The 25,463-nt window shown below is 39.1% G+C and overlaps 1 protein-coding gene across 1 annotated transcript; it reads left to right on the top strand.

Annotated features, from left to right (window-relative positions):
- LOC147430805 (uncharacterized) lies at nucleotides 1-25,095 on the top strand. Its single transcript, XM_086493587.1, has 4 exons — nucleotides 1-62; nucleotides 234-516; nucleotides 8,591-8,656; nucleotides 24,709-25,095. Exons 1-4 carry the CDS (start codon nucleotides 1-3, stop codon nucleotides 24,814-24,816), a joined length of 519 nt encoding a protein of 172 aa, XP_086349713.1. The 3' UTR covers nucleotides 24,817-25,095.
- The last annotated feature ends 368 nt before the right edge of the window (nucleotides 25,096-25,463 follow it).

The raw sequence follows: 25,463 nt of genomic DNA on the forward strand, positions 1-25,463 counted from the left end.
ATGGGTTTTGTATCCCATAAAGGCTGCAAAGGATTTGACCCAGTGAATCACAAGGCCAGGAGGTAGTATAAAACTGGTGAAAAGCACAGAAAGTATGGAAGTTTGGAAAAGGAAGGAAGCTTTTGGCAGTTTAAACTCTTGAAGGCTGAAGGTGGTGGGGACACACATGCAAAGCTTGAGGTGATCTTTTCTCATAATCTCCTGTGTTGAAAAGATGCCTTGGAAAGCTGCAGCAATTACGCAGAAGCATGTGCCTCCCCCACGCATCCCAAATTGAAATCGGAAGTAAAAAAATATAATGATGGGTCTTGGAACTCTCGAAAGGTGCTTTCTTTCAAATGCAATAGGCCTCCCTCCGCGACATCATCATTCATCATTCAAAAGCCTCCCCCCCCCCCCCCCCCCCCCCCCCCCCCCCCCAACGAGAGAGAGAGAGAGAGAGAGGAGCATAGGACGGACAGAGCCATCGCAACCGAAGGCAGCGGCCTCTGGTTTTCATCCAACTCACGTTTCGAGGTAACACACACACACACACACACACACACACACGAAGTTTTGGACAAATTCTCACATTTTGACTTACCTCGGATATGTCGTAAGAGTTTTAAATTTTGATATTATGATGAATAGATATCTTCGCTATTATCTCAACATAGGGCATGTGGCATGTATTATTTGATCCCATAGGCCATAATATGACTTGTGAGGATGGAATCCAATCTCTCTCTCTCTCTCTCCCATGTGGTTGCCATATAACAAAATTTGGTAGATGAATATATATTTTTTTAAATTTTTTGTGAGGGGGAATAGTTTGATGAATAGATATCTTAGTTAGGTTAGCCTATAGACATTTTTTTTTCTCTTGTCTACATGGGTATTACCGAAAGGGTATATCAACTTCAAGAGCTAGTTGCTAATGGCCATGGATCAAATTCTTAAAATTTGACCCAAACATAAAGGTCACTTGTGTAACCTTTTTGTATAATCTTTTATTAATGATAAAACTGTGTTAAGCATGACGTTATGTCTGTGTATTTGCAAACTCTATCTACTCTTCACACCCTTGTTAGGTGTTGCCTTTTGATTCGAATTGCTCCTACACATTGCTAGGTAAAGGCTCTTCAAGTTGATGTAAGTCTCTTGCACTATTTCAAATTTGTTGGCAAGCACCTACAAACTGTTTGATGCCATAACTCAAGATTGACCAGCTATCAATTCCATAGGGTACCTCTATTTATTCCTAAGATGTAGGGTGACTTAACACAACGATTTTGATCTATCAAAATTAGGGTTAGAGTCCATTATTGTTTTTATGAGCTCATGCTATTTGGATGATCTGAGGCCATATGATTGGTCTTCCTAATCCTCTTAGTCATCCCTACAAGTTTGGTTGCATTTGAATACCATCTGGCCAATCAATTGATAGAGATTGACTAGCGGGCCAAACTAACCTTCGATGATTTGGGAGCACTTGAGCTTGAGTATGGATTGTAGCTTGCATTGATATTGTTTTTCAAGGATTTGACACATCCTTCTCGCTTCCTTGCCCAGACGTGTCTACTATGTCATTCATATTGACGTTAACATGAGGTTCTCACTAATCCTACAATAAGATTAGAGCAGGTTTAGAAAATTTTTGATAGGCTTCCAGAGTCTTTGTTGGATTTTTCACTCTCAATGCTATAGTGTCAAGTTTTGCACCCTAAATGGGCCCAGAAAGGTTAGCAAAAGGGGGTGAAATAATTTATTGTTAGTTGGAATTTTGGGGGGGGGGGGGGGGGGGGGGGGGGGGTGGGTGTGTGGAAGGCTACTATGTGTGGCAACCATTTATCCCATAGGTTTTGTGAGGCCTTGATAGGGCATATATATATATATATATATATATATATATATATATATATATATATATATATATATATATATATATATATATATGAAACCCAGATTACTAGCAATCCAAGAGAATGAGGCTCCCTTTTGGGAGCTCGTGCTCCTTGGCTATGGTGTGGATGTGTTGCGCATCAGGGGAGCCTTGTAGGCTTGCATGTTGCTATCGTGGTTGTTTCTGAATTTGTCTTATTTTCCATCATTGGTCGTTGGGCTCTTGTGTTCACAATGAGGGTGGCCACCCGTTGGTTTGGCCTACTCCCCTTGTAAGGGGCCTTTTCCTCGCGGCATAGTGGGCCATGTTCGTAGCGCCATGATTGATATAAAGATAAGTGAAGATGGATGACTCTATGGGAAATTGAGCTTGAGGCCAAAAGGGATAAACATAACCAGCTTTTTTCTTTTTGGCTAAAAATAGAAAGAGGTATAAGTGACATTTTTTGTGTATTATTTTTTGGGTGGGTGCTTGGAGGAGATGAGACGAGAAGAAGAAGAGGAGAAAGACAGTAGAGACTTATGAATGAAGGGCAATGAAAGCTCATCTTGGTTGTCAAAGTGGTCTCCATGGTTTGAGAAGAAAAGTAGAGTAAGAAGGAAGAGTCGACACTAGGTGAGGATGTTTTTTTGGTTCTCTTCTTGATCAAGATGGTTGTTTAGAGAGTTAGGGTTTCCCCATTGTTGGAGAAGCTTTTCGAACTTGTCGATAGCTTAGGGTGAATTTTTCAAAGTGTACAGATTGAGATCTCAAGTATATATTTGAAAGTATTGGTTTGGATTTTGGATAAATAATAGACATATGGTTCCTTGATCATCTGTAGTTGGTTAATCAAAATTATCATAATTCTCATATTAACACAATCTTAAGTGCTCTAGCTTAACTCATCTCACACCCAATGAGTCGATGCCTACCGGTCTCCCTACAAACAAAAGTTAGTTCAACACGGATATAGAGCATGATCTTCTAGCTTCTTTATTGTTCTAGAGTTTAGCCACTGCCTATTGTGGCTACAGTATGCTTTTCATCAATTTTAGCTTTTTGTGTATTGTTGGACATTATAACTCCAAAAAGAATTACAAAGCACTAGAAGAAATCTTCATGCATAAATCAAGTTGCTTTTTAGCCACTTTTAGAGGTGACATGTAGAATATAAAGGCTCCCAAGTACGCATCATAGAAAACAATCCTTCAAACACAAAAAGCCGAGGAGGAGTGATCGGGAAGAATCATGATTGAGTGTCTAGAGGTTTACCCCCCTTTTGAAGCCAATAGAACCATACGACATGCCATCTGAGTAGCAAATTTGAAGTTAGAGCTTTGTATCACTTTTTGGATATAAAAGGATGAAATGGACTTGGCAAATGAATAGTTCATTGAAAGCAAGGTTTTTTTATCGGATTGGTTTAGGTTATTTTGAGTCTTTAATCTCTTGTAAGTGTGTGGTTCTATCTCTCTTTGATTAATAATTAGGATAATCTTTAATTCTTATATGTGATCTACCTATTCTTATATTATCATCGCTAATTTATTTATCAAATGTCTTTACTATCATAATCAACAAGCCTTCCACTATTATTCTCACAAACTCCCGTTGCCATATACTAGGTGTCTTCTTGGAATAGTCGCAAATTACCTTGACATTTTTTTGGTGAAGCCAACATTAAGCTGGTTGGGGTGAGAATTTGTGATGATGGTGAACGAAACAGAGCTTTTATAAATTATGCAATGAATATAAGATACCAATTAGACATACAAAACAGAAAATCAAATGAATGAGCAGTGGAAACAACACTTGATGCAGTTTATAGTCTCACATCTTCCAAACATATAACATGGATGGATATCTTAATTTTATGAATCAAAGATGAACTTTAAGGGGCTCCAAAAGAAAAGATTATCACAATTTTTCAACAGCTAGTGGTTCCAGATGTAAAAAATTCCAAATGATTGCAAGGAAATATGATGCCATATACCTTGAAGTGACATCAAAGTGTACAAAGATAGAGGTGCTCTCAAAGGGGTGCAACATGATTTGCAACCCGGATAGGGTTATAATGATTATTTTGAAAGGGAAGTGGATGCTATCTTTCAAACAAATAATAAGTTCTATGTAGTAGAGGTACATCGTTACGAAGGTTGAGGAGCAGTTTGAGGGACATATGGTCAATATCGATGTTACATGTGACAAGGATTCTTGCCCTATGAGATAGGTAGTTTGGAGGGACCACATGATTTGGGACATGCCTCAAAACAACAAGAGGAGGAGGATGTTGAGCTTAAATAGTGGTTTGATGAAAGATGGGTTGGAATGGACTATGAATTATTTTCAAGGATGGATATAATGCAACTAGTCTTGAATGCATGACATTTTTTTGTAATACCTCATGTATGGAAGTTTTTTATATTAATTTATGATCCAAGTCGGGCTTATAACCAAGGTATGGTCTAAATAGGTTTACCAAGGTGGTAGAAATTTAATTTGAATGCACGATGGATGATGCATGAGACATTTGATCAGAGAGGTTGGATGGTGCATGAAACAAGTTTACCAAGGTGGTTTATTTGGAATGGTGGAGGATGATGCATGAAACATTTGATTCGAGAGGCTGGATGGTTCCATGATGGGTTCATATCTTGAATGTGCCAAGTGTCTCAAAATTTTGGGTTTATCCTTATAGACCGGGTTCAATTTTTTTTTCTTCTGATTTCATGGGGTTAGCTTATCTGTGGAATCATGTGGGATGTTTCAGAGCTAGAGAGGATGAACCTATTTCACCAATATTTTTTTTTTCAATGATGGAGTGCAAGCACAATAGTTATGAGCAATAAGAGATTTGGGATATTATTCAAGATTATGTTGGTTTTTGGACAAAGTTTCCACAAGATGGCTGGAATTTCAAGTTGGGTACTCTGAAATTTCTTTAAGGAGACTTTGGATGCTAGAAAAATCATATGTGTGCCTTCATGAACTTGATAAATGCACAGACGTCCACATTTAGAGGGGCAGACACTATGTAAAAACTTATTCAAAGCATGATCTTCTAGGTCCTTCATTAGGATCAAAGGTGCTAGTTTAACAATACATATTGTGGCTACAAAGTGGATGGTTGGAATTTTTAAGATTTCTCATTAATGTAGTTTCCTTTTGGTATTTTTGGACATTATTTTTGTAAAATAAATCCAAGAAGCAGTGTAAACCACTAGGATAGAGCTTCTTGTGCATAAGGAAGTTGCTTTCAACCACTTTTCCAGGTGACATGTAGAATATAAACGCTCCCAATTTTTCATCGCAGGTGATCACAGTTTGAAGAGAGCACCACTTTAGACATAAAAAGCAGAGGATATGATCCAAGAGAGTTTTGACTAAGTTTCTTGGGGTTTTACCCCCGTTCAAAGTCAATGGAACTATTTTCCATTTGAGTAGTAGATAATAAATTAGAGTTTTTGGTGACTTTTTGGATTTAAAAGGGTAAAAGAGGACATGGAAAAGGGGAGATTCATTGTAAGTAAGGTTTTTTAATAAAGGATTGATTTTGGATTATTTTGAGTCTCTAATCTCTTGCAAGTGTATCATTCTCTCTTTGATCTATACTTTGTTTAATCTCTGCCATAATCTCTACTTCTCAAATGTGAGTCTACCTAATCTTGTATTACCATCAACTTATCTATTGTAATATTATCATAATCACCAAGCCTTTCACTTTAATTTGACAAGCTCTCATAGCTAGAGACCCGATCTCTTCCCAACATACTGGAAAATTACCTTAACATCCTTGCATCCTCACAACAAAAATTTTCCAAAGTATTTGAACTTCCATTCTACCTCAAACTTGGCCAAGCTCGCTGTATCCTCACAACAGAAATTTTCCAAAGAATTTGAACTTCCATTCTACCTCAAACTTGGCCAAGCAAGATTATCATTGAAAGGTAGTCTCTCTCTTCTTCTTTGCATTCAAATTAATCCCTACAAGCACAACAAAAAGCAATGTATGTTAGTTACTATGAGGAGGATTAGTGAGTGATGGCCACAACACTTTGCCCATCCAACCCTATTTATAGTATAGGCTTCCCTATGTATAGGGCTCATGTGCATGCCATCTTGGAGCCTTGTTCCCTACGCTCTTAGCCATGGCTTGGAATCTTGCCTTAACATTGTTGCCCCCTTGGAGAGAATCTCGTGTCTTTAAAAAAAGAGGTGGGAAAGTTCTTCTTAAAAACACCCACCTTCTCGGTTTGTCTTTCCACTTGACTAGGAAAGAGTGTGGTGGAGTGCTAATTTGTAGGCCATTTCTTCTTCTCAATTGAGTAATTTGTGAGTAGTTGCATGGGGTGCGTGGGAAGAAGACACACATAGCATGTGATGGAGCGCAACAGGATGAGAAGAAGCCTCATCCACTCCTTATTGTTCTATTAAACCAACATATGAACTATGTTAATGATGGGTCAGTACGTGTTTGACCTAGTTGGCCTAAAACCCCAATAGTCTCCCACTTGAAGGCCAATGTGGCCCAAGTGGTAAAATACGGGGTTCTTAGCTAATGCTATAGCGCTCTAACTATCACAATGAAACACTAAAGTCTGATGAAGGCCAAGATCTCCCACTCGATGAGCTAACCACACAAATTCCTTGCTAGCACTAGAAGCTACAACATACTTTTCCTCTGTGGTGGAAATGAAGTGCAATCCTAGAGACATGACCTCCATGAAATGACTGCTCTAACAAACAAGAATACATAGTTAGATGTGGATATTCATCTATCCACATAACCCTCATAATCTACATCTGTGTAACACACCATGGACGCATCGATATTCCCAAAGCATTAGCAATTTCTAGGTGTACCCTTAAGGTACCTCAGAATGTGCTTCACTGCTTTCCAGTGCTTCTTGCCAAGATTTTCCATAAATTTACTAACCAAACCCATTACAAACACAATGTTTGGTCTAGTGGCTACCATTGCATACACAAGACTACCCATTGCTGGAAGAGTATGGCACTTTTGCCATTCCTCTTTCTCAGCATCAGATTTGGGAGCATAATCTTTGCCAAGTTTTGCATATGCCTGCATGGGGGTACTCAATGAATCCTTCCCCCTTTCATATTAAGAATTTGCAAGACTTTGTGGATATACATCTCCTAAGATAACTCTAGTATTCCACGGGATCTATCTCTCTTGATATGCATACAAGAAAGTGATTTGCATCTCCCAAATACTTCATAGCAAATATCATACTAAGTGATTTTTTTAGGATGACAATCTCATCTTAGACTTCTTAACATGAGAGTATCATTGATAAAGTATTAAGATAATTAGAAAACCATTGTTCAACTTCCAGGTATACAAGTAGTGGTATTGTTGGCTCCTCACATAACCTTGGGATTGCATGTACTTGTCAAAATTTTGGTACCATTTCCTTGAGCCTTGCTCAATCTCATCGTTTTTGTATTGGCTCTTCTACCCTATAAGTAGCTTTGTCTAAATGTTAGGGTGAACACGTAAGGATGTCACCACTCTTGTAAGAGATTTCTTAGCTTTGTATTTTAGCAAATAATTGCTTCCAAAGGTTGAAGTAGACTATTGGCAAGGATCTTAAGGCATAAGCATGTTCTAAGAGTAAAAACCTAAAACTATTATTTTTCTATGTTACCACACCAAGAAGGCTTAGTGCTATGATTTTGCTTTGTCACAAAAAAACAAATGTGTGTGTGTGTGTGTGCGTTTTTGAGAGAGAGAGAGAGAGAGAGAGAGAGAGAGAGAGAGAGAGAGAGAGAGATCCATTCCACTCAATTTACCCAAGCTACTACAACTAATAGAATAGTTCTACATGAATTAAGACACATTGGGCGTTTAACAGAATGGAATGCCAAGCTCCATTTTTGTTAGGGCTAGGGTGGATCACTGAGAGTACAATTCGTGCACTATATGTGTGTATATACGATCAAGGAGAGATAGAGACTCATTGTTGACTCAAAGTAGTCACTAAATTATGATTTTGAGTTAGAGTACAATGTTAGCTACATCTTCAGTAGACTTCATTTTAAGTTTACAAAGCTCTTTCTTCAAACCATTCTTACTTCTTCCCTTTAGCCCCAAAGGTTTTCTCAATAGACTCCCAAGTTTGTGTAGAAGTTTTTTTTTTTTTCAAAACTCACAATTATGAGTGGATAGTATTAAGAACATTAGAAATATACACCAACCTCATAGAGAAACCACAACTACTCCTAGGCTTTACTTATTACAAGATGTCATCATGACATGCATTGTTCTAGACCAGTCCTCTGAGGCTTGTTTGCCTCCGATCATGTGGATCATCACTCTGCTCTCTTGTATGATCTCACAAAAGCTTGCCACAACTAGATCCCCCTCAAACACGTGGTGGTTCCTTGCTTGCCAAATATGGTGAAAGAATTAGTATCTGATTACTTGAGTGTAGACAAGAAGAACATGACTTCTCAACCTGATACTACCAAAGTACAGATCAGTCTTGAAGAACTTAATTTGCCATGTCCTTTGAATCCACTTGCATATTTTCCCAACCATGCCACTGATTGCCTGGCATCCATGAAAATGTATTCTGCACCCCGACGGACCCGAGTCCTCTTTCTTGTAGAAGTTTTAAACTCATCAATAAAGTGCATATAGTTGTCATGCAATGAGGTAATGATAATTCTAATTTTTTTTTTCCTTCACTTGATTTCATGCAGATAGCCCTGGTTTGGGTGCTCTTACTAGATGAAGGGTCACTAGTGGGTTTAACTATGGACCATAAGGTAGCCTCTTTCCATGTATGGACACAATCTCCATTAATTTTTTTTGATTTCCTTCTCTCCCATTGTGCTTGGGAGAATTCTTGCACTTTGAGATTCTCAAAGGACAAGGTTTAAACTTCTCATGTGTGTACTTTCACTAAATCATTCCCATCGATAAGTATACTTGTTAGGACAAGAGTCCTAGGGAGCATGCTCCACGGCTAAACGCCTAGGGAGAATAGGGGCCTATACATAGGGAAATCTTTATGTAGGGGTTGGAGGAGAGGAGAGAATAGTGTTAGGGTTCAAGCTAGCTGGCCGGACACCCATCACACTGACTGTACTAACCTTACCTATTCTTTTGATCATATAGAACAATAAGGAGTAGTGAGGTAATTTTGAACCCTCGCTGAGAGCTCCACTCACATCATGCTCGTGTTCTCTCTCTCTCTCTCTCTCTCTCTCTCTCTCTCTCTCTCTCTCTCTCTCTCTCTGTGTGACACCACTTGGACTCATTTTTCTCAACTTGGATGGTTAAAATGCATCAAACAAAGTGTTTTTGATGAATAAGCTTATGTGCTTGAATATGAAAGTAGATAGCAGTGTCAATTACCACTTAAATGATTTCAGTGGATTGTTTTTGCAATTGACTTGTAAAGGGTTGAATTTTGATGATGAAATGAAATCCATTTTCTTGCTATCTCTTTGTCTACATCATGGGATACGTTTAACACTACCATTAGTAACTCTACCCCTCAGGGCAAGCTTGTTTTCAATGATGTTACTAGTTCTTTGCTCACGAAAGAGATTCGATGTCAGTCTCTTGACACTGGTGGGCATGGTGATGCATACATGGCTAATGAAAGTAGCCCAAAAAACCATCAATGATAAAGAGGTCGTAGTCACAATCACGGTCGTTCTCAAGATCATAAGAATGCATGTAGCAAGAGTTGCAGACATGACACGATGAACATTGAATGCTACCATCATCACAAGAAAAGATATATGAAAAAGGATTGCCATTTATTGTAAAGAGAAAAGGGTAAATCCATTGTCGTAAGTCCTGCAACTCCTAAGATTAGTGTGAAGATAGAGGAGCTCAATGTTCTTGAGTCTCCACATGTTGATGTTGTTTCTAACGAGATGCAACCATCAGATTTGCTAGTATTTAATTCTAATTTGAGCCCAATGGTGTTATTATATCTTGATGAATGCTATGTGCAGAATAGGATTATTGACTCACGTGCTAGTTTTCATGTTACTCCTCACAAGAAGTGGTTCTCCAATTATGCGTCTACACATGGTTCAATTAAGCTGGGTGATTCTTATCATCTTGAGATATGTGGAATGGAGATGTGAAGTTGTGCATGCATAATGGTACCGATTTTGTACTGCGAGGTGTCAGACATGTGCCAAAGCTAACTAAGATCTTGGTGTCAGTAAGACAACTTGATGACACTACAATATTTGGCAATAGTTTCTAGTTTATCAAATAAAAGTAACTTGGTCATGCTCAAAGGCCAAAAGTATGGATCATTGTACTCCCTGTATGTCTCTAGTTTGAAAGAGCTCTATCTATGTAGGCGAGCTACCTTCTACTACGTTGTGGCATAGCCGGCTTGGTCATATGAGTCACAAGGGAATGAAGCAATTGCAGTGTTTTGGCTACATCCCTATGTTGAACTATTCAAGTTTTAGTTTGTGTGAGCATTACATATACAAGAAATAGAGGCGGCTTACCACTTCTCCATTGGATAGAAAATTAGGGAATGCCCTAGCTTTGATTAATAGCAATCTATGCGGGCCTATGCCACATAAGTTTCTAGGGGGCATTATATTTCTTGACATTCATAGATGACTCTACTCAAAAGGTGTGGGTCTACCTCTTGGAGAGGAAAGAGTTTTTGCTACATTTCAAAAATTCCTTGCAATGGACAAGAACCAATCATGCAAGAAGTTGAAGGCTTTGTGCACTGACAATGGGGGAGAGTACATATCCACTAAGTTTAAGGACTTCTATAGCAAACAAGGCATTAAAAGAAACTTTACTACATCGTACACACCTGCTCAAAATGGAGTTGCTAAGTGCATGAATAGAACTATTCAAGAGAGAGTCACTTCCATGCTATCTATGGAAAATTTACCTCAAAAGCTTTGGGGAGAAGCTGTTACGATAGTAGTGCATATAATCAATAGGTCGCCTAGTTCACCTTTGAAGTACAAGATTTTCAAGAGATGTGGTAAGACAAGAAGCCTAATTATGATAGATTATATGTTTTTGAGTGAGACATTCTCGCATGTGCCTAAAGAGCTCATAAAGAAGCTTGACCCCAAGTCACACAAATGCATCTTCATTGGCTATGGTGAGATAGGTTATCATCTCTCACACTCAAAATCTTGGAAAGTTATTTGCTGCTCACAAGTGATCTTCAATGAAGCAAAGATGCATAGAAATCCTATGAAAGAGGTTGAATATCACAAATCAAGATTCTAGGATGTAGCCTCAAGTCCAGTTATGCAAATATCTGGGTCTACTACTGATGTACCTACCATTAGTAATGCTTCAGAGAGAGATAATGATACTCTTGAGAGAGCAGAGTCTAGTAGTTAGGCAGACCTACACATGTATCTTGTACTCCCAAGTGTTTTTAGCTAAGGTTAGACTATTTGTCGGTCGCTAATTTTGAAGAGCCTACCTGCCACCAAGAGGCTATTGAGATGGAAGATAGCATGAAATGGGAGCAGGAAATGCAATTTGAGTATAACTCAACTATGGAAAATGACACTTGGAGACCAACAGAGTTTCCAGAGGGTAAACAAGCCTTGCCTTGCAAATGGGTGTATAAGAAGAAGTACATGGCAGAAGATCCTGAGCCTAAGTATAAGGCTAGATAGGTTTCTAAGGGTTTCAAGCAAAGGAAAGGCATGGACTTTGATGAGATTTTTTCTCTAGTAGTCAAGATGACTACATTGCATCTTGTGCTTGGATTAGTAGTCAATGGGGACATGGAACTTGTCCAGATGGACATGAAGATGGATTTCCTTCATAGATATCTTGATGAGGATGTCTACATGTAACAACCAATGGGTTTTAAGTTAAACTTGAAAAGCCTACGGGGGAAAAACTAGTGTATAAATTGCATAAGGTGTTGTATGGACTGAAACAGAGCTCAAGGTAGTGGTACATGAAGTTCAACAAGTACACACAGCCCCAAGGTTATGTAAGGATTCAAGAATATCACTGCTTGTATACCAGGAGGTTGAACGATGGCTCCCTCATCATCATGATACTCTTTGTGGATGATATGCTCATTGCTGGGAAGTCTAAATGTGAGATTTCCATCCTGAAGAAGTCACTTAGCATGTAGTTTACTATGAAGGATTTGGGAGATGCAAGTCACTTTCTTGGTATGCATATCAAAGGGATAGAAAATGTAGAAAATTGGAGTTGTCTCACAGGAAAAACATATCCACAAGGCTTTGCAATGTTTTAATATGCAGGGTGGGAAGTTACATTCATATGAAAAATTGAGCAAGAATGATGCTCCCAAGTCTGATGCTGAGAAATCAAAAATGGCCAAACTGCCGTATTCTTCAATAGTTGGCAGTCGTATGTACGCCATGGTAGCCACGAGATCGGACATAGATTTTGTAGTAAGAGTGGTTAGCAGATTCATGGAAAATCCTAACAAAAAGCACTGGGAAACATTGAAGCACATTTTGAGATATGTCAAAGGTATTCATAAGTAGCCATGGACCACTTATAAAACATTAAAAAAAGTTTCACCATTAACAACTTTATGCATAATCTGAATGTACTGAAAAACTAAGCATGAGAAATTTGGGCTCCATATTTTAATCTTCTAGAGGATGCTCAATATATATAGGCAAATTTAAAGATCATGATTAGATATGGATGTAAGCTACAAAATTTGCTTAGTTGGCCACTAAAATTAGCAATAATTTGCAGATTAAAGTTGTTAATGTAGAATGGCTCTAATTCTTGTTAAATCAAAAAACTCAACCATGCTTGTATAGTTTTCTATATGGGGTATTGGGTGCCACAAAACTCAAGGAATAATAGTTTCATGTTATGAAACCCATGTGCATAATCAAAATTAACTTTGGATTTTATTAAAATCATAAAAAAAATCATGAATGTGTAAAATTTGACGAAAATTCACTATTAGAAAATTCTTGTATTAGGTCATAACTTTCACAATAACCATTGATTCTCCTTAGAAGCATGAAAACATGTTGAGAACCAATAATACTAGTTCTCTAGCACTATAGATCTCACAAAGATGAGTTTTCATGTGTTGTGGGTGCAATTCTTTTGAAAAAAGACCGAAAACAGTACAAGTTTTCTACATAGTTTAGGTTGAGAAATGCTTTGCAAGAATAAGGTGAAAGGTGGAATTAGTAAGCCAAAAAAAATCTTTTTTTTTTCTCATAAGCCAAATTTGTGGATATATATCACTAAAAGTTTCTTTGTGAAACTTCTCAGATAATACAAGGAAAATGATGACTCACTTAGCTGGACATAAAAGTGTCCTAGGACATATGTGTCCCATTACCAACCTAGTGTTAATTGGGGAGATATCCAACATTTACATCATAATTTTGATGCATTCAAGGAATTGAAAAATGAGTATTACCCTTGAAGACAAGGCCTTCAAGTGGTGGACGATGTATAAACCACAAAATTGTACAAGAAATGTGCTGCTTTTAGAAAGTATTACACAAAGAGTTGCTTCCTACCAATGAGATGGATTGGAGTTGGTTTGATTGGAATTTATATTTGAAGCAAAAATATCAATCATTGAAACAATATACTTCTCATTATTGGGTGTTTATACAAAATTAGACAAGCTAGATGATTTCAAGAAAGTTTGTGGTTTTATTAGAGGTCTTGATCCATAGCGTAAGAACTAGGTTAAGGCGCAACAATCAAAAGACTCTAGATAAAAACCATAGTTCAACATACATTATGATGACCCTAATAATCATAAGCCATTTTTTAAATCATTGTACATAGCACAATACATCATGCATATTAATAGTGGTACTATGTGTTGTTGGCCTCCATTTCTGTGTCTCTCAATTTATTGTAATGGTCACTCTTGTTTTGCTCAAAAAGTTCTCAATCTATTCGTTTCTAATGTAAAACCATGTCTTTTACATAGATACCAAAATAAAAGGGGTCTCTCAAATTGCTTGTTGAGAAAACAATAATCATAAGAGATCCACTAACCTCTATTCCAAAACCCATCACATCCATTCCATGTCTCCTCACAACCAGGATTAGTATTTGATCTTAACGGTGTCCTTTATATTTCATGGATCGAAGATCCTAATAATAAGGATGCTCAGCCGCATGATCTGCAAACTACTATGGTTGACCTCATCAAGAGTTCTTGAAGTATTTTTGCTATATGTATGATATGTGAATGCCCACCAAGAGAGAATTATTTTAGTTTTCATGTACCTCTATGTTTCCAAGGATGCAAAATAGTTCTTAGCTTGGGCTATGGAATGGGAAAATGTTTACATCTGGAGTTCAACAATGTTGGAAAGAGAAAAAAATAGTCAAGGTAGCTTTTGGGTTAATTTGTGGCTACTTCAGTGGATGTGTGTTGGAATTAGGGTTGGAGAGAAACACACACAGCTTGGAGAAGATGAAGGAAGCTCAAGGCACACAAATAGAGAGTGTGTTACTTAGTGTGCAATGGAAAGATAGATAGCCCTAAAGTGATGGGCGTATATACAATGCATGGGGGAAAAAACCTCCTAAAGAGGGAAAAAATGCCTCGGCGGTCCTAGTGTGTTCACACACATCACTACCACATGTATATGGTAACAAATCCCCCCTGGAGTGATGTGGTGAACGAGAGCTGGCACATGAGTGAAGGGAAGTGCCATGCCCTGAGGACAAGATCAGTCCACAAAGGGGAGTAAGCCCAGAGCTTTGCGGAAAGATTCAAGCTTCTCACGAGACAATGCCTTTGTGAAAAGATCTACAAGGTAGTCCTGTGTTGGCACATAAGCCAAGCTGATCTCTCCTGCTGAGAGCCTCTCCCTGACATAGTGGTAATGCACCTCAATGTGCTTTGTGTGAGCATGAAAAACTGGGTTCCTCGCAACTACCAATGCGCTCTGACTGTCAGTGTAGATAGTGTTGGCAGTGTCCTGTCCAACACCCAAATCAGCCATAAGGCGTCTAAGCCATAGACACTCAACCGTAGCTGTGAAGACTGCCCTGTACTCAGCCTCACAACTCGAAGTGGCCACAGTAGGTTGCTTCTTGCTCAACCATGATATACTGAAGTGCCAAGCATGAAACAAAAACCACTTGTGGACACTCGCGTGTCAAAAAAACCAGCCCAATCTGAGTCCGAAAAAGCATGTAAGTCTGGCGGCAATGATCCCCCCTTGGGATAAAACAAGCCAAGATGTAAAGTGCCACTAAGGTAGCGGAAAATCCTCTTGACAGCCTGCCAATGCTTAGACCCTGGGCTATGCATAAATCTACTGACCTGTGAGACTGCAAACTGAATATCCGGCCTCGTGTTGCATACATAAATGAGGCAGCCAACAACAGTTTGGTAAAGAGTGACATCAGCAAGATCGCCAGCATCATGTAGACTCAACTTCAAACATGTTTCCATGGGAGTGGCAATAGGTTTGCAATCCTCAAGTCCAAACTTACATAGCAATGTCTCTATGTAACTTTTCTGACACAAGGCAATACCACCATCACACTGCTTAAACTGTATACCCAAGTAATGATGCAATAGCCCCAAATCTTTCATCTTGAAAGTAGCATTCAAATCAGCCTTAAATTCAGCAATATGTCTCTCATTTGGTCTAGTGATCAGCAAATCATCAACATAAAGAACCACAATGAGAAGTACATCACCCTCACGCTTTACATACAATGTGCTTTCTGTTGGACTGTTACGAAAGCCTTGTTTGACCAAATGAGTGTCAGCTTTCTCATACCAAGCACGAGGAGATTGCTTCAACCCATACAAAGCCTTCTTACATGTGCACACTTTGTCCTCTTGTCCTTTTATGACAAAACCGCGAGGCTGCGTTACATAAACTTCCTCAAATATGTCACCATTCAAGAAAGCAGTAACAATGTCTGATTTATGTACATCCCAACCGAAATGAGCTGCCAATGCACATAGAAAACGCACAGTAGTCATACGACAAGTGGGAGCAAAAGTCTCTTCATAATCTATGCATTTTTACTGTGCATAACCCTTTGCAACAAGTCGAGCCTTATGGAGATCAATCTCACCATCCGGCTTGCGTTTCAACTTGTAAACCCACTTCGTACCAATGGCCTTTTTGCCAGGAGGCAAATCACATAAAGTCCATGTGTCATTCTCTATAAGTGCATCATATTCTGATTGCATGGCAGCCATCCAATTTTCTGAATTCTGTGCTTCGTCAAAAGACAGAGGCTCCTCAACATTATGTAAGCTAGACATAGCCAAAGCATAACAATCTGATGCATAAGATGCATGGCGAGAGCCTGAACGAGTACGACTAAACAAAGGTGCATCCAATTTACTGTCACGCAAAGTGTGCACCAGCCATTTTGGCATACCTCTAGCCTGCTCATTTTCAGCCCTTTCCTCATCAAGTACATCATGTACATCTGCATCAGTAATAGGCTGATCTAAAACATTTTCAGAAACCCCCATAGGCTGTACATTTGCCTCATTGGAACTTACATTCGTATTTCACCACTGAAAAGAGGCAAAAAAGTGTCATAAATGTCATGTGAGCTTACATTATTGTCTCTAGTACATGACAGCAAGGGCTGAACAAAATCTTCCACAAACACTACATCCCGAGAAACCAGAATACTTTTTGTTTGCGGATGATACAACCTGTAACCTTTGCTTTCAGCACTATAACCAACAAAAATACATTTGACAGCCTTATCATCCAATTTTCTGCGCTGCACTTGTGGCACCAAAGCATATGCCAAACAACCAAAAACACGCATGTGCTCAATAGAAGGCTTTCTATCATGCCATGCTTCATATGGAGTAATAGACTGCAAAGCTTTCGTAGGACACCTGTAAGTGGCACACATGATGGCCTCAAGCCAAAAAGAATGCGGCAAAGCTTGACTTTTGACCATACATCGTGCCATTTCCGTCAGTGACCTGTTTTTCCTCTCAGCAACACCATTTTGCTGAGGTGTATAAGGCACTGTACATTGGTGTTTTATCCCATGACTAGCCAGAAATGCATTAAATTCATGAGACATATACTCCCCCCTCGATCGGAACGGAGGGTGCCCATAGTACATTTCGAGACATTTTCAGCCATAGCCAGAAATTTTTTGAAGCACATAAAAACTTTGGACTTCGCTTTAAGCGGAAATACCCATGCATGCCTGGAGTTATCATCAATGAAAGTCACGAAGTACAGGTAATTGCCCAAGGATGGAGTTTGCATGGGCCCACAAACATCACTATGCACAAGCTGCAACCTGCATGTGGCCCGAACTGAACCATCTTGAACTCGATAAGAGGCGTTGTTGGCACAAGTGACTGAATTCCCATGAGGGATAGACTCGAGAGAGGTAAACAATTCACGATGTGAGGTAATGTGCTTTGTAGCACCACTGTCGAAATACCACACATGTGAATCTGCAGCAGAGCTGACAAGCATGCATCATGGACAACAGGATTGTAAGTGCACTCTGCGCTAAAAGCGCATTCTGCATCAACATCAACAACACAATCTCCTTTCACAGAAGACTCAACAATGGCTGCATTTGTAGTGGAACCAGCATTTGTAGTGGAACCACCCTCTTTCTTCTTAGCCTCTTTGGCCTTCAACTTAGGACACGACTTGATCAAGTGATCATTGGCTTTACAATAATGGCAACTCATCTTCTTTTTTCCCTTATCACCAGAATTGCCAGACGAAGTACTGCCACCAGAAGCATTAGGAATAGAATTTTTGCCACTCGCAGCAGAACCATAAGAAGTGGCTGCATTACTGTTACCGCCCTTTCTTTGAGAAGCAATAAAAGCCTGTTCAACTGCACGCTGCCTAGTCGTGTTTTTTCTAGAAAGTGACTCTTGCAAGAGCAATGTGCATAATGCATCAAACTTGACAACTTCAGGATTTCCTTGGGTCATCAGTCTCCAAGTACTAGCAAAAGTCTGGTAGGAATCTGGTAAGGCATCAAGAACAGTCTGCACAAGGGAATTGTCTGAAATGACTTCACCTACATAAATAAGCTGCTCATTGATATCCTTGACACTAGCAAGGAAAGTGTCCATATCATCTTCCTCATGCATAATCTTCGACTCCATCTCTTTACGCAGCAAAGCAATTTTAGCCTCATTGCGGCTTGCATAAAGACCTGCTAAAATATCCCAAGCCTGTTTTGCAGATTTTGCTGAACGGATGTGAGGAACAATGGTGCGCTTCACAGACAACGCAATCAATGCATGAGCCTGCGCATCCTTAACATCCCAACGAGCTTGTTCTACCGTAGGCAAAACAACTCTAACAACTGCTATCCTTGCAGCAAGACCTGCAACATCCTCAACATCGCCTACATTCTTAGAACCAGGACGTACATCAATGCCCTGCACAATGTTCCAGACACCCTTTGACACAAGAACATGTTGCATCATATAAGCCCACATAGGGTAGTTGTCCCCATCCAACCTGTCCTCAGCAGCAAACATCTTTAACACATCTGTGTTGTTGTTGTCAGCCATGGTAAAGGCTGCACCTGATGTGAAAAATGCAAATTTGAATTTATAATTATTCCATTATGTCCCTATTGTTGCTTTGGACTCAATCTATTTTATGGATAGTGTGTTTTTGGTTGTAGCTGTGGATGGTGTGTCAGATAGGTAAAATAAGGCTTCTAAGACCATGCTATGTTTCAACATTGGAGGCCTCTAGTCATTACAATCATGTTGTGTTTTAACATTCTAGCATTAGAAAGTAACATTACAAGTACCAGCCAAGGTACTTGGTGTACCTAATGTGAAAACATGTATTTTAAAAGGGAATTGTGAATCCACCCACAATGGTAGTTTAGGGTACCCTATCTGCAGATAGATACATGTGAAGAATGCTGGGAGACTACCAAATATGACACTTAAAGTACCTAACTTGCACATTGTAAAACATGCACTTAAAACCTGTGATTACCAAGAAACCCCCTTTAAGTACCTGAACAAGCAATCATGTGCTTGGAACCTAAACTATAGTAAGTTTAAACCTACTTTGAATTACACTTGTTGGTACTTTAAGTAAATGGGTGGATAGATAGTTTGCTTTCATGATATAGGCCAACCAATTTTAAATATGCCTCTAAATTCATAGAGTGTCCATAACAGAGACTAATGACACGGAAAAGGAAAGGCACATTAAAGCCAAAATAACAGACTCTTATAATGTGGCAACATGAAAAGTCAACAAAGACTCTCTACTACCAACCGATTCCTTCCCTTCAAACCTGAACACAACACATCTTGTAGCGCATCCTCCTATGTAGTCCAAAAGTCACAAGGCATGATATGACAAACATACATTACAAGGTGCACAATATGATAGAGGATATTGAACTCGGTAAAGATCCCCTTTGCAAAAACAATTTCCAGCACCAGGTTAAAATTACAACCTACTACCCCAAAAATTGTCAGCTTAAGAGATCATAATGCTCTTCTACTATTCCCCCCAAGCCACCTCCTACAAAAAGAGAGCGTCCTCTCCTTTGCAATTATAAAAATGATGCTCTGCAAGAGGGATGAAAAAAGAAAGCACCTCTAAGATCTTTGCCACATTAAAAACGCAGCAAAGAGTCTCTTGGTCCCTTTTATAGAGGAAAAGGTGGTTTTAAACTACCATTAAATGTACATTGGTCATCCAAGAGGACCCTAATAGAATTTACGAGTTTACGTTGGTGCTTTTGAGCACCAACCCCTTTGATATGGTAGTATTACTAGCATCTACATATAGATACTCTAGGTAATCTTCAAGCTAATATATTTCTACAAGGTACATGTAGCAAAATTGGTAGTATTGAAGTACCTAGTCTATGCACTTTGGCCCAAAGCACCGTTGTTTGCTTTTATGTATACTTGAAGTACTTGTTTGACCTCATGCTAGCTTCTACCCAGGGTCAAGGTATTCTTCATGGTTCCAAGTATTTTAGGAGATCCACGAGTTGATGCTGGTGGTTGAAGAGCTCCTATATATTATTATTCCATGAGTATATATTGGTGGTTGAAGAGTTCCTATAGATTATTCCATGAGTATATATTGGTGGTTAAAGAGTTCCTATATATTATTCCTATGGTGCTTGCAATGGTGATAGTAAAATATCTTTGAAATTATATTGGTGCTTCAAGAGTACCAAAAGAATGCCTTTTGGAGCATACACACCTCTGGGGCTTCATAGAAAACATTTTACTAATGTAATACTACCTATATTCAATTACTACCTATACGCATGGTACCTATACTAAAATAAAATAATTTAAGCACTTTTGTAGCATACTTGTGACTCATCAAAAAAATGTAATGGATGGTTTATGCAAGATTTTGGTCCCATACATTTTCAACACACATCCTTTTTGTTTGGGCACACTCACGTCTCCATTTGCCAAAAAGAAAAAACAATGTCTCTTATCTCTTGCGTGATGCAATGACGTTGAGGCTATTGATTTTGGGCATAATTTCAATGGGAATGCTCCTAACTCAACTTGTTTCAATCGTGAATTAGCTGTAGCAAGTTTCATCAATGCAACCCTGTGAACCTTGCACTCTCTAAATTGCTTACAGACCTTGATGGATACCCTTTGCTATTCACCAACATCATGCATAAAGCTCTTCTAAACTTTAGCTCCTCTTCAAACAAGAATTCTTTCACTTTGGTGACTGTGCCTTGAGTGTTGAAGAGTATAGACTTCTTTGATCCACTATGCAACCTTCAAAAAGTTGGCATGTCTAGAGGCAATCAGAAAGTGGCGGCTTAGCTTCTCAATTCATGCCTTTTGTAGCTTCTTGCTAGCAAAGCACCATTGTTTTGCAAATTGTACTCATTTCTGTTAGCATTGACAAGCATGATGCATCACGTTCTCTTTTCCTTTGATGACTCTCTTGTTTCATTATGGACCAATACTGTCGCATCCTATGTGTGGATTTTTGGTAAATCGTGGTTAAGTAAATGCGGCCATGAGATGGAATCCCATCATTTATTGTCATGATCCTGAGATAAGTGAGACCACTCCATTGGTTTTGAAGCTTGCTAATGGTACTCAAAACCATAATCTGCAATCATGGGCTGCTGTCCAATGTGGCAATCATTTGGAGGATGTTGTTGGAGTCCAGCTGCTTCCACAGGTATGGCTACAATCCAAGCTAAAGATTGTGTAGATAATGAGTCAAGTGTAGCACAACCCACTCTTCCAAACTATTCACACCGACAATGGGATGATGCTGAATTTCTTCTCCCAACCTATTGATGCTTGTACTCATGGGATGTCAATGCTCTTGGTGCAACAAAACCTCCTCTTCCAAGCTACTCACATCCACACAAACCCGTTGCTGATGAATTTTCTCTCCCAACCTGCTGACATTTTTATTCATGGGTATGCGAGATAGAGAGGGGTAAGTTGAGCACAATATGACAGAGAGAGAGAGGATAGAGACTAGAGACATAGGATAGAGAGAGCAATAGGAAATTTATCTACTATTTACTCTCTGTATCCTCTCTCTCTACTCTATCTTCTCTCTTTTTTAGTGTGTACTTTGATGGGACACGATCGTCTGCATTTTCCATGGTGAGGTGGCTTGGCCTGTGACATATGGTGAAGCAGTTGCAACACGATTCCTGACATCCCTCCCACTTGAGACTGGCACCAAGACAGGACTTCTCCTGCTCTTGGATGCCAACTCAAGGGGGTGTTATCATTCACTTTTGTCATTTAAGTCCCTTAACCTAAAAACACCTTTCCTTATCGGTTCCACTTACCATTCGAAGTCATTAGACTAAATTAGAACATCGACCTTCTAGGGTCAATTGGTGGGAGTTTACTAAATCACCCTTGGTTCAAGGTCACTGACAATTTTTTCTTGGTTAGGACCGAGCACAGATGTTATTGCGTTCCCCTAAGATGAGTGGAATTATTGGCTACACAAATCTCTCGTTCCCAAGTTTGGTTCCCGCTTTGTAGATTGGATTCCCTTTCCCCATACTTGACTCAACTTACTGGACAACATAAAATTGGGTGTCGAGCCATGACCTCTTCTAGCAAACATTAGTACATCGGCTAATAGGGGGACCACCCCACAACAAAAGTATAACACTTGGATGACTAAGGATTAGACTCTTAACCATGTAGTTCCGATATTGCTACAGTCACAACCTTACTCTAGTCTTCAGAGTTCCTCAGTTTCCCAATGGTAGCAATTTATTCCTTGGTTTCTTGAATGATCTTTGTGAACCTTGCTATTTCAATGAAGTTCTCAAAAAGTCAACAATTCTTGGCCTTCTAGACGTGTTTAAAGTAACAGAGCCTGACAATTTGTGTACTGATTAGAAGTGGTTGGCTCATGAACACCTTCCCACCCAAGAAGAGATTGTTCTTGCAGAACCCAATCTTCCATGTAACCCACTTGCATGTCTTTCCTTCTAGGCCACAAATCCCCGGGAAGTCCTTGAAAAGGTGGGAGAGGTTCTCACTTGTTGAGCTTCATTGTGGGAATCTATTTGGACCAATACCTCTAGCTAGGACTTTCACCCCTGTCGTAAGGCCCCAAAGTACCTTCCATACAAAGACCTTCATCCTAAGTGGCAATTGTGGGCACCAGATGTTCTTTACAATTGTCATCCATCTTGCCTTTGACTATTGCTTTACCCACTGCTTGTTCAGGGGGGAGAACCAATTTAGCAAGACCATGACGATGTTGTACACCTCCTTGAGTCCTTTGTTTGTTAATCTTTCTGGCTACCTCCGTCCAAGTAGGGTTCAACAAGATGCTTATTGCCTTAGAAAGCCAAGGGGACCAATGAAACATTGAGTTGTGAAAGTATCTAGTTACCTCTCCCCATTCCAAGGCCTTCACTGCTCTACTGCACTTTAGAGCCAGCTCACCAAAAAACCCCAAGCTTCAAGTTAGACCACCGAGGGGCAAGCAAATTGTCGTGCAGTTCTAGCCCTTTCCACTAGCCACCTTGCAAGAACAATTTGGCATTGTCCATCATCGCCTTTGTCATGCCAACCCAGCTTGATCTTGCTTCGTGATTGCAACCACAAACTTGGCATGATGGGCCTCCGTGTGAGTAACATGGTTTAGAATTTTGAGACCACCTTGCCCCACCGATCTCACTATAGCCTCCCAGCTTGCCCACTGCCAAGGCAACAAGTTTTTATCGTTGTTTTCCTAGAGGAATCTTTTCACCTCTTTTAAGAACACCTTCCAGTTTCATTTGGCTAACTTAAGCAGTGGGCCATTAATTGCTATATATGGGAGCATAAACAAATTGATCACTTTCAATCTGCTCGCAAAAGGGAGAAGCATATACTCCCACCTACACAACTTGCTCCTTATCTTATCCAACACCCATGAGAATATTTTCTTGTGGATTATATCCACCCCTAGAGGGGCTCCTAGGTGCCTAAACACCGTCCCTTTGGACATAATCTCCCTGGACCACATTGCCGGATTGAAGAGCCATCTTTTGGGAGGGAGATCAATCTAGATTTTTCAATCTTTCACTTTGACTTTAATGCAATGGCATACGTTTGCACAATCTCTAGAGCCTTCTTGTCCACTTGAGGAAAAGCTTTGAGGAGGAGTAGTGAATCATCCGCAAACAATTTTTTCAGTATTTGGTTGTTATTGGGGAGGGATAGCCCTCGAATCTCCCCACTTGAAGCACTATCTTTGAGCATTGTCATTGAGAGATGAGATCCAATGGCAAACAAAAGAGGAGCTAGTGGGTAGCCTTGCCTTATTTGATCTTTTTCCTCAAAAGCCCCCACAATCTGCTCATTAAATAAGAGCTCATATTGGATACCAACACCCAATTTGCTAACCCATCGACACATCCGAGGCCCAAACCCTAGTGATTTTGTGACCTCTTCGATAAAATATTACACCCACTTTTATAAGTGCCTCAAACATTTTTGAGGTGCTTTAATTAACGGGAATCTAATGTGATTCACTTTGACTTTAAAGAAAAAATGAAATTAAAGCAAAAATAAGGTGAAAACTCACTATGGCCTACATAAGGCTATTGAGAAGAATTTTGTAATAAGAGGCTTGTTTGTGAGAGGGAAAAATAGAAAGTGACACTATTATTTTGAAACATGTGGTATCTCAATAAAATATTATGTTTTTTGGAGAAAAGTGTAACAATGAGCTATTTAGAATTCAATATATTCCAGAAGCATAAAAAACAATGATTGAAAAACATTTGGAAGCATCTCAAGAATTTAAAACATGGTGAAGAGGCACAAAGGCTTGCTAAGTTAAGGGGGGATGAGATTTATAGAGAGTAAGTTTAAACAAATACTTACAAAATCACATGGAATTTTTATTGTGTTAATATATAAAATTATATTACTCATTATACATACATAATCACAAGCGGTTTATATATTATGAAAGACCTCATTTAAATAATGAGGTGAAAGGTGCAAATTACATATTATCATTTGAAAAAAAATAAAATATTATTCATTATATATCCATTAATCATGAATGGTTTATATATTAGAAAAGGCTTCACTCAAATAATAAGGTGAAAGATGCACATTGCACATTATCATTTGAAAATAAAATAAAATAAAAAGACACTTTGGAAAACTAAAAACAAAAGAATATTTTAATGCCCTTATTAAAAAGATAGATTTAATAAGCATAGGGAATTGAATCTTTTGTGAAGTCCTTTAATGAAAGGACTCTATATAAACCAAAATATGAAACAAGTATTATTGAACCAATACTTTACATCATGGATATAACTTCTATAATACAATCTTTACTCCTTTGTTCTCTGCTGAAAGGTCAACGTTTCAACAACGCTTCCACAAAGATTCCTTAAAGATTCTCTAAAGATTCCAAATAAAGATGCTGATGAAGTGATGAAGACAAAGATGGATGCTGTAATGTGAAGATACAAGCTCATGGACATCATCGAATATCCCGTTATTGTTATTTTGAGCCATTACGACCACTTTGGTAATGTTTATGGGAACTTTATATTTTAAGTCGGCAATTGTATTTAGGCCACAGATGCTTGTTGGATGAGCGAAGCTAGCTCACAATCTTGTAATTAAGCTCTATAGAAGCCTAGGGACAAATCAAGTCATTTTGGTCGGACTTTAGGTTTTCTAAGGTTTAGTATATAAACCAAAACCTAAAGCTTTGTAAAGGGACTTCTAATAATCTGATCTTCTGTGTCGTTGGGAGACTGCGAAAGAGAGAGAGAGAGAGAGAGAGAGAGAGAGAGAGAGAGAGAGAGAGAGAGAGAGAGAGAGAGAGAGAGAGAGTGTGCTACAAGAGCTACGGTGGTCGGAATCGCAAACGGAGAGCAGCAGTGTGTTGCCCACGAGGAGAGCTACACGTTGATGCTTACATCACGCGCGTTCGTCTGTGTTTTGGCAGATTCACCCGCGAGCTACTTTTGGAGTTTCAGTGAGTAACTGTTGTCCGTTTTTGCATTTCAGCATATCCACGCGATCAGAGCGAGTAGAGCTACACATTAGGCACTTTAGTTTTCAAAAACGTCGACTTGAAAAAACCTTGCCAGACATCCTAC

This window comes from Adiantum capillus-veneris, chromosome 21 (genome assembly GCF_014529385.1).
Source record: "Adiantum capillus-veneris isolate H3 chromosome 21, ASM1452938v2, whole genome shotgun sequence".
Lineage (NCBI taxonomy): Eukaryota > Viridiplantae > Streptophyta > Polypodiopsida > Polypodiales > Pteridaceae > Adiantum > Adiantum capillus-veneris.

What these genes read in the sequence shown, in the direction of transcription:
- LOC147430805 (XM_086493587.1), top strand. Translation starts at nt 1, where the DNA reads ATGGGTTTTGTATCCCATAAAGGCTGCAAAGGATTTGACCCAGTGAAT. An exon ending in GTGAATCACAAGGCCAGGAG is followed by an intron (nt 63 to 233) that starts GTAGTATAAAAC and finishes GGAAAGCTGCAG; the next exon opens with CAATTACGCAGAAGCATGTG. An exon ending in GTTTAACTATGGACCATAAG is followed by an intron (nt 8,657 to 24,708) that starts GTAGCCTCTTTC and finishes CTCTGCTGAAAG; the next exon opens with GTCAACGTTTCAACAACGCT.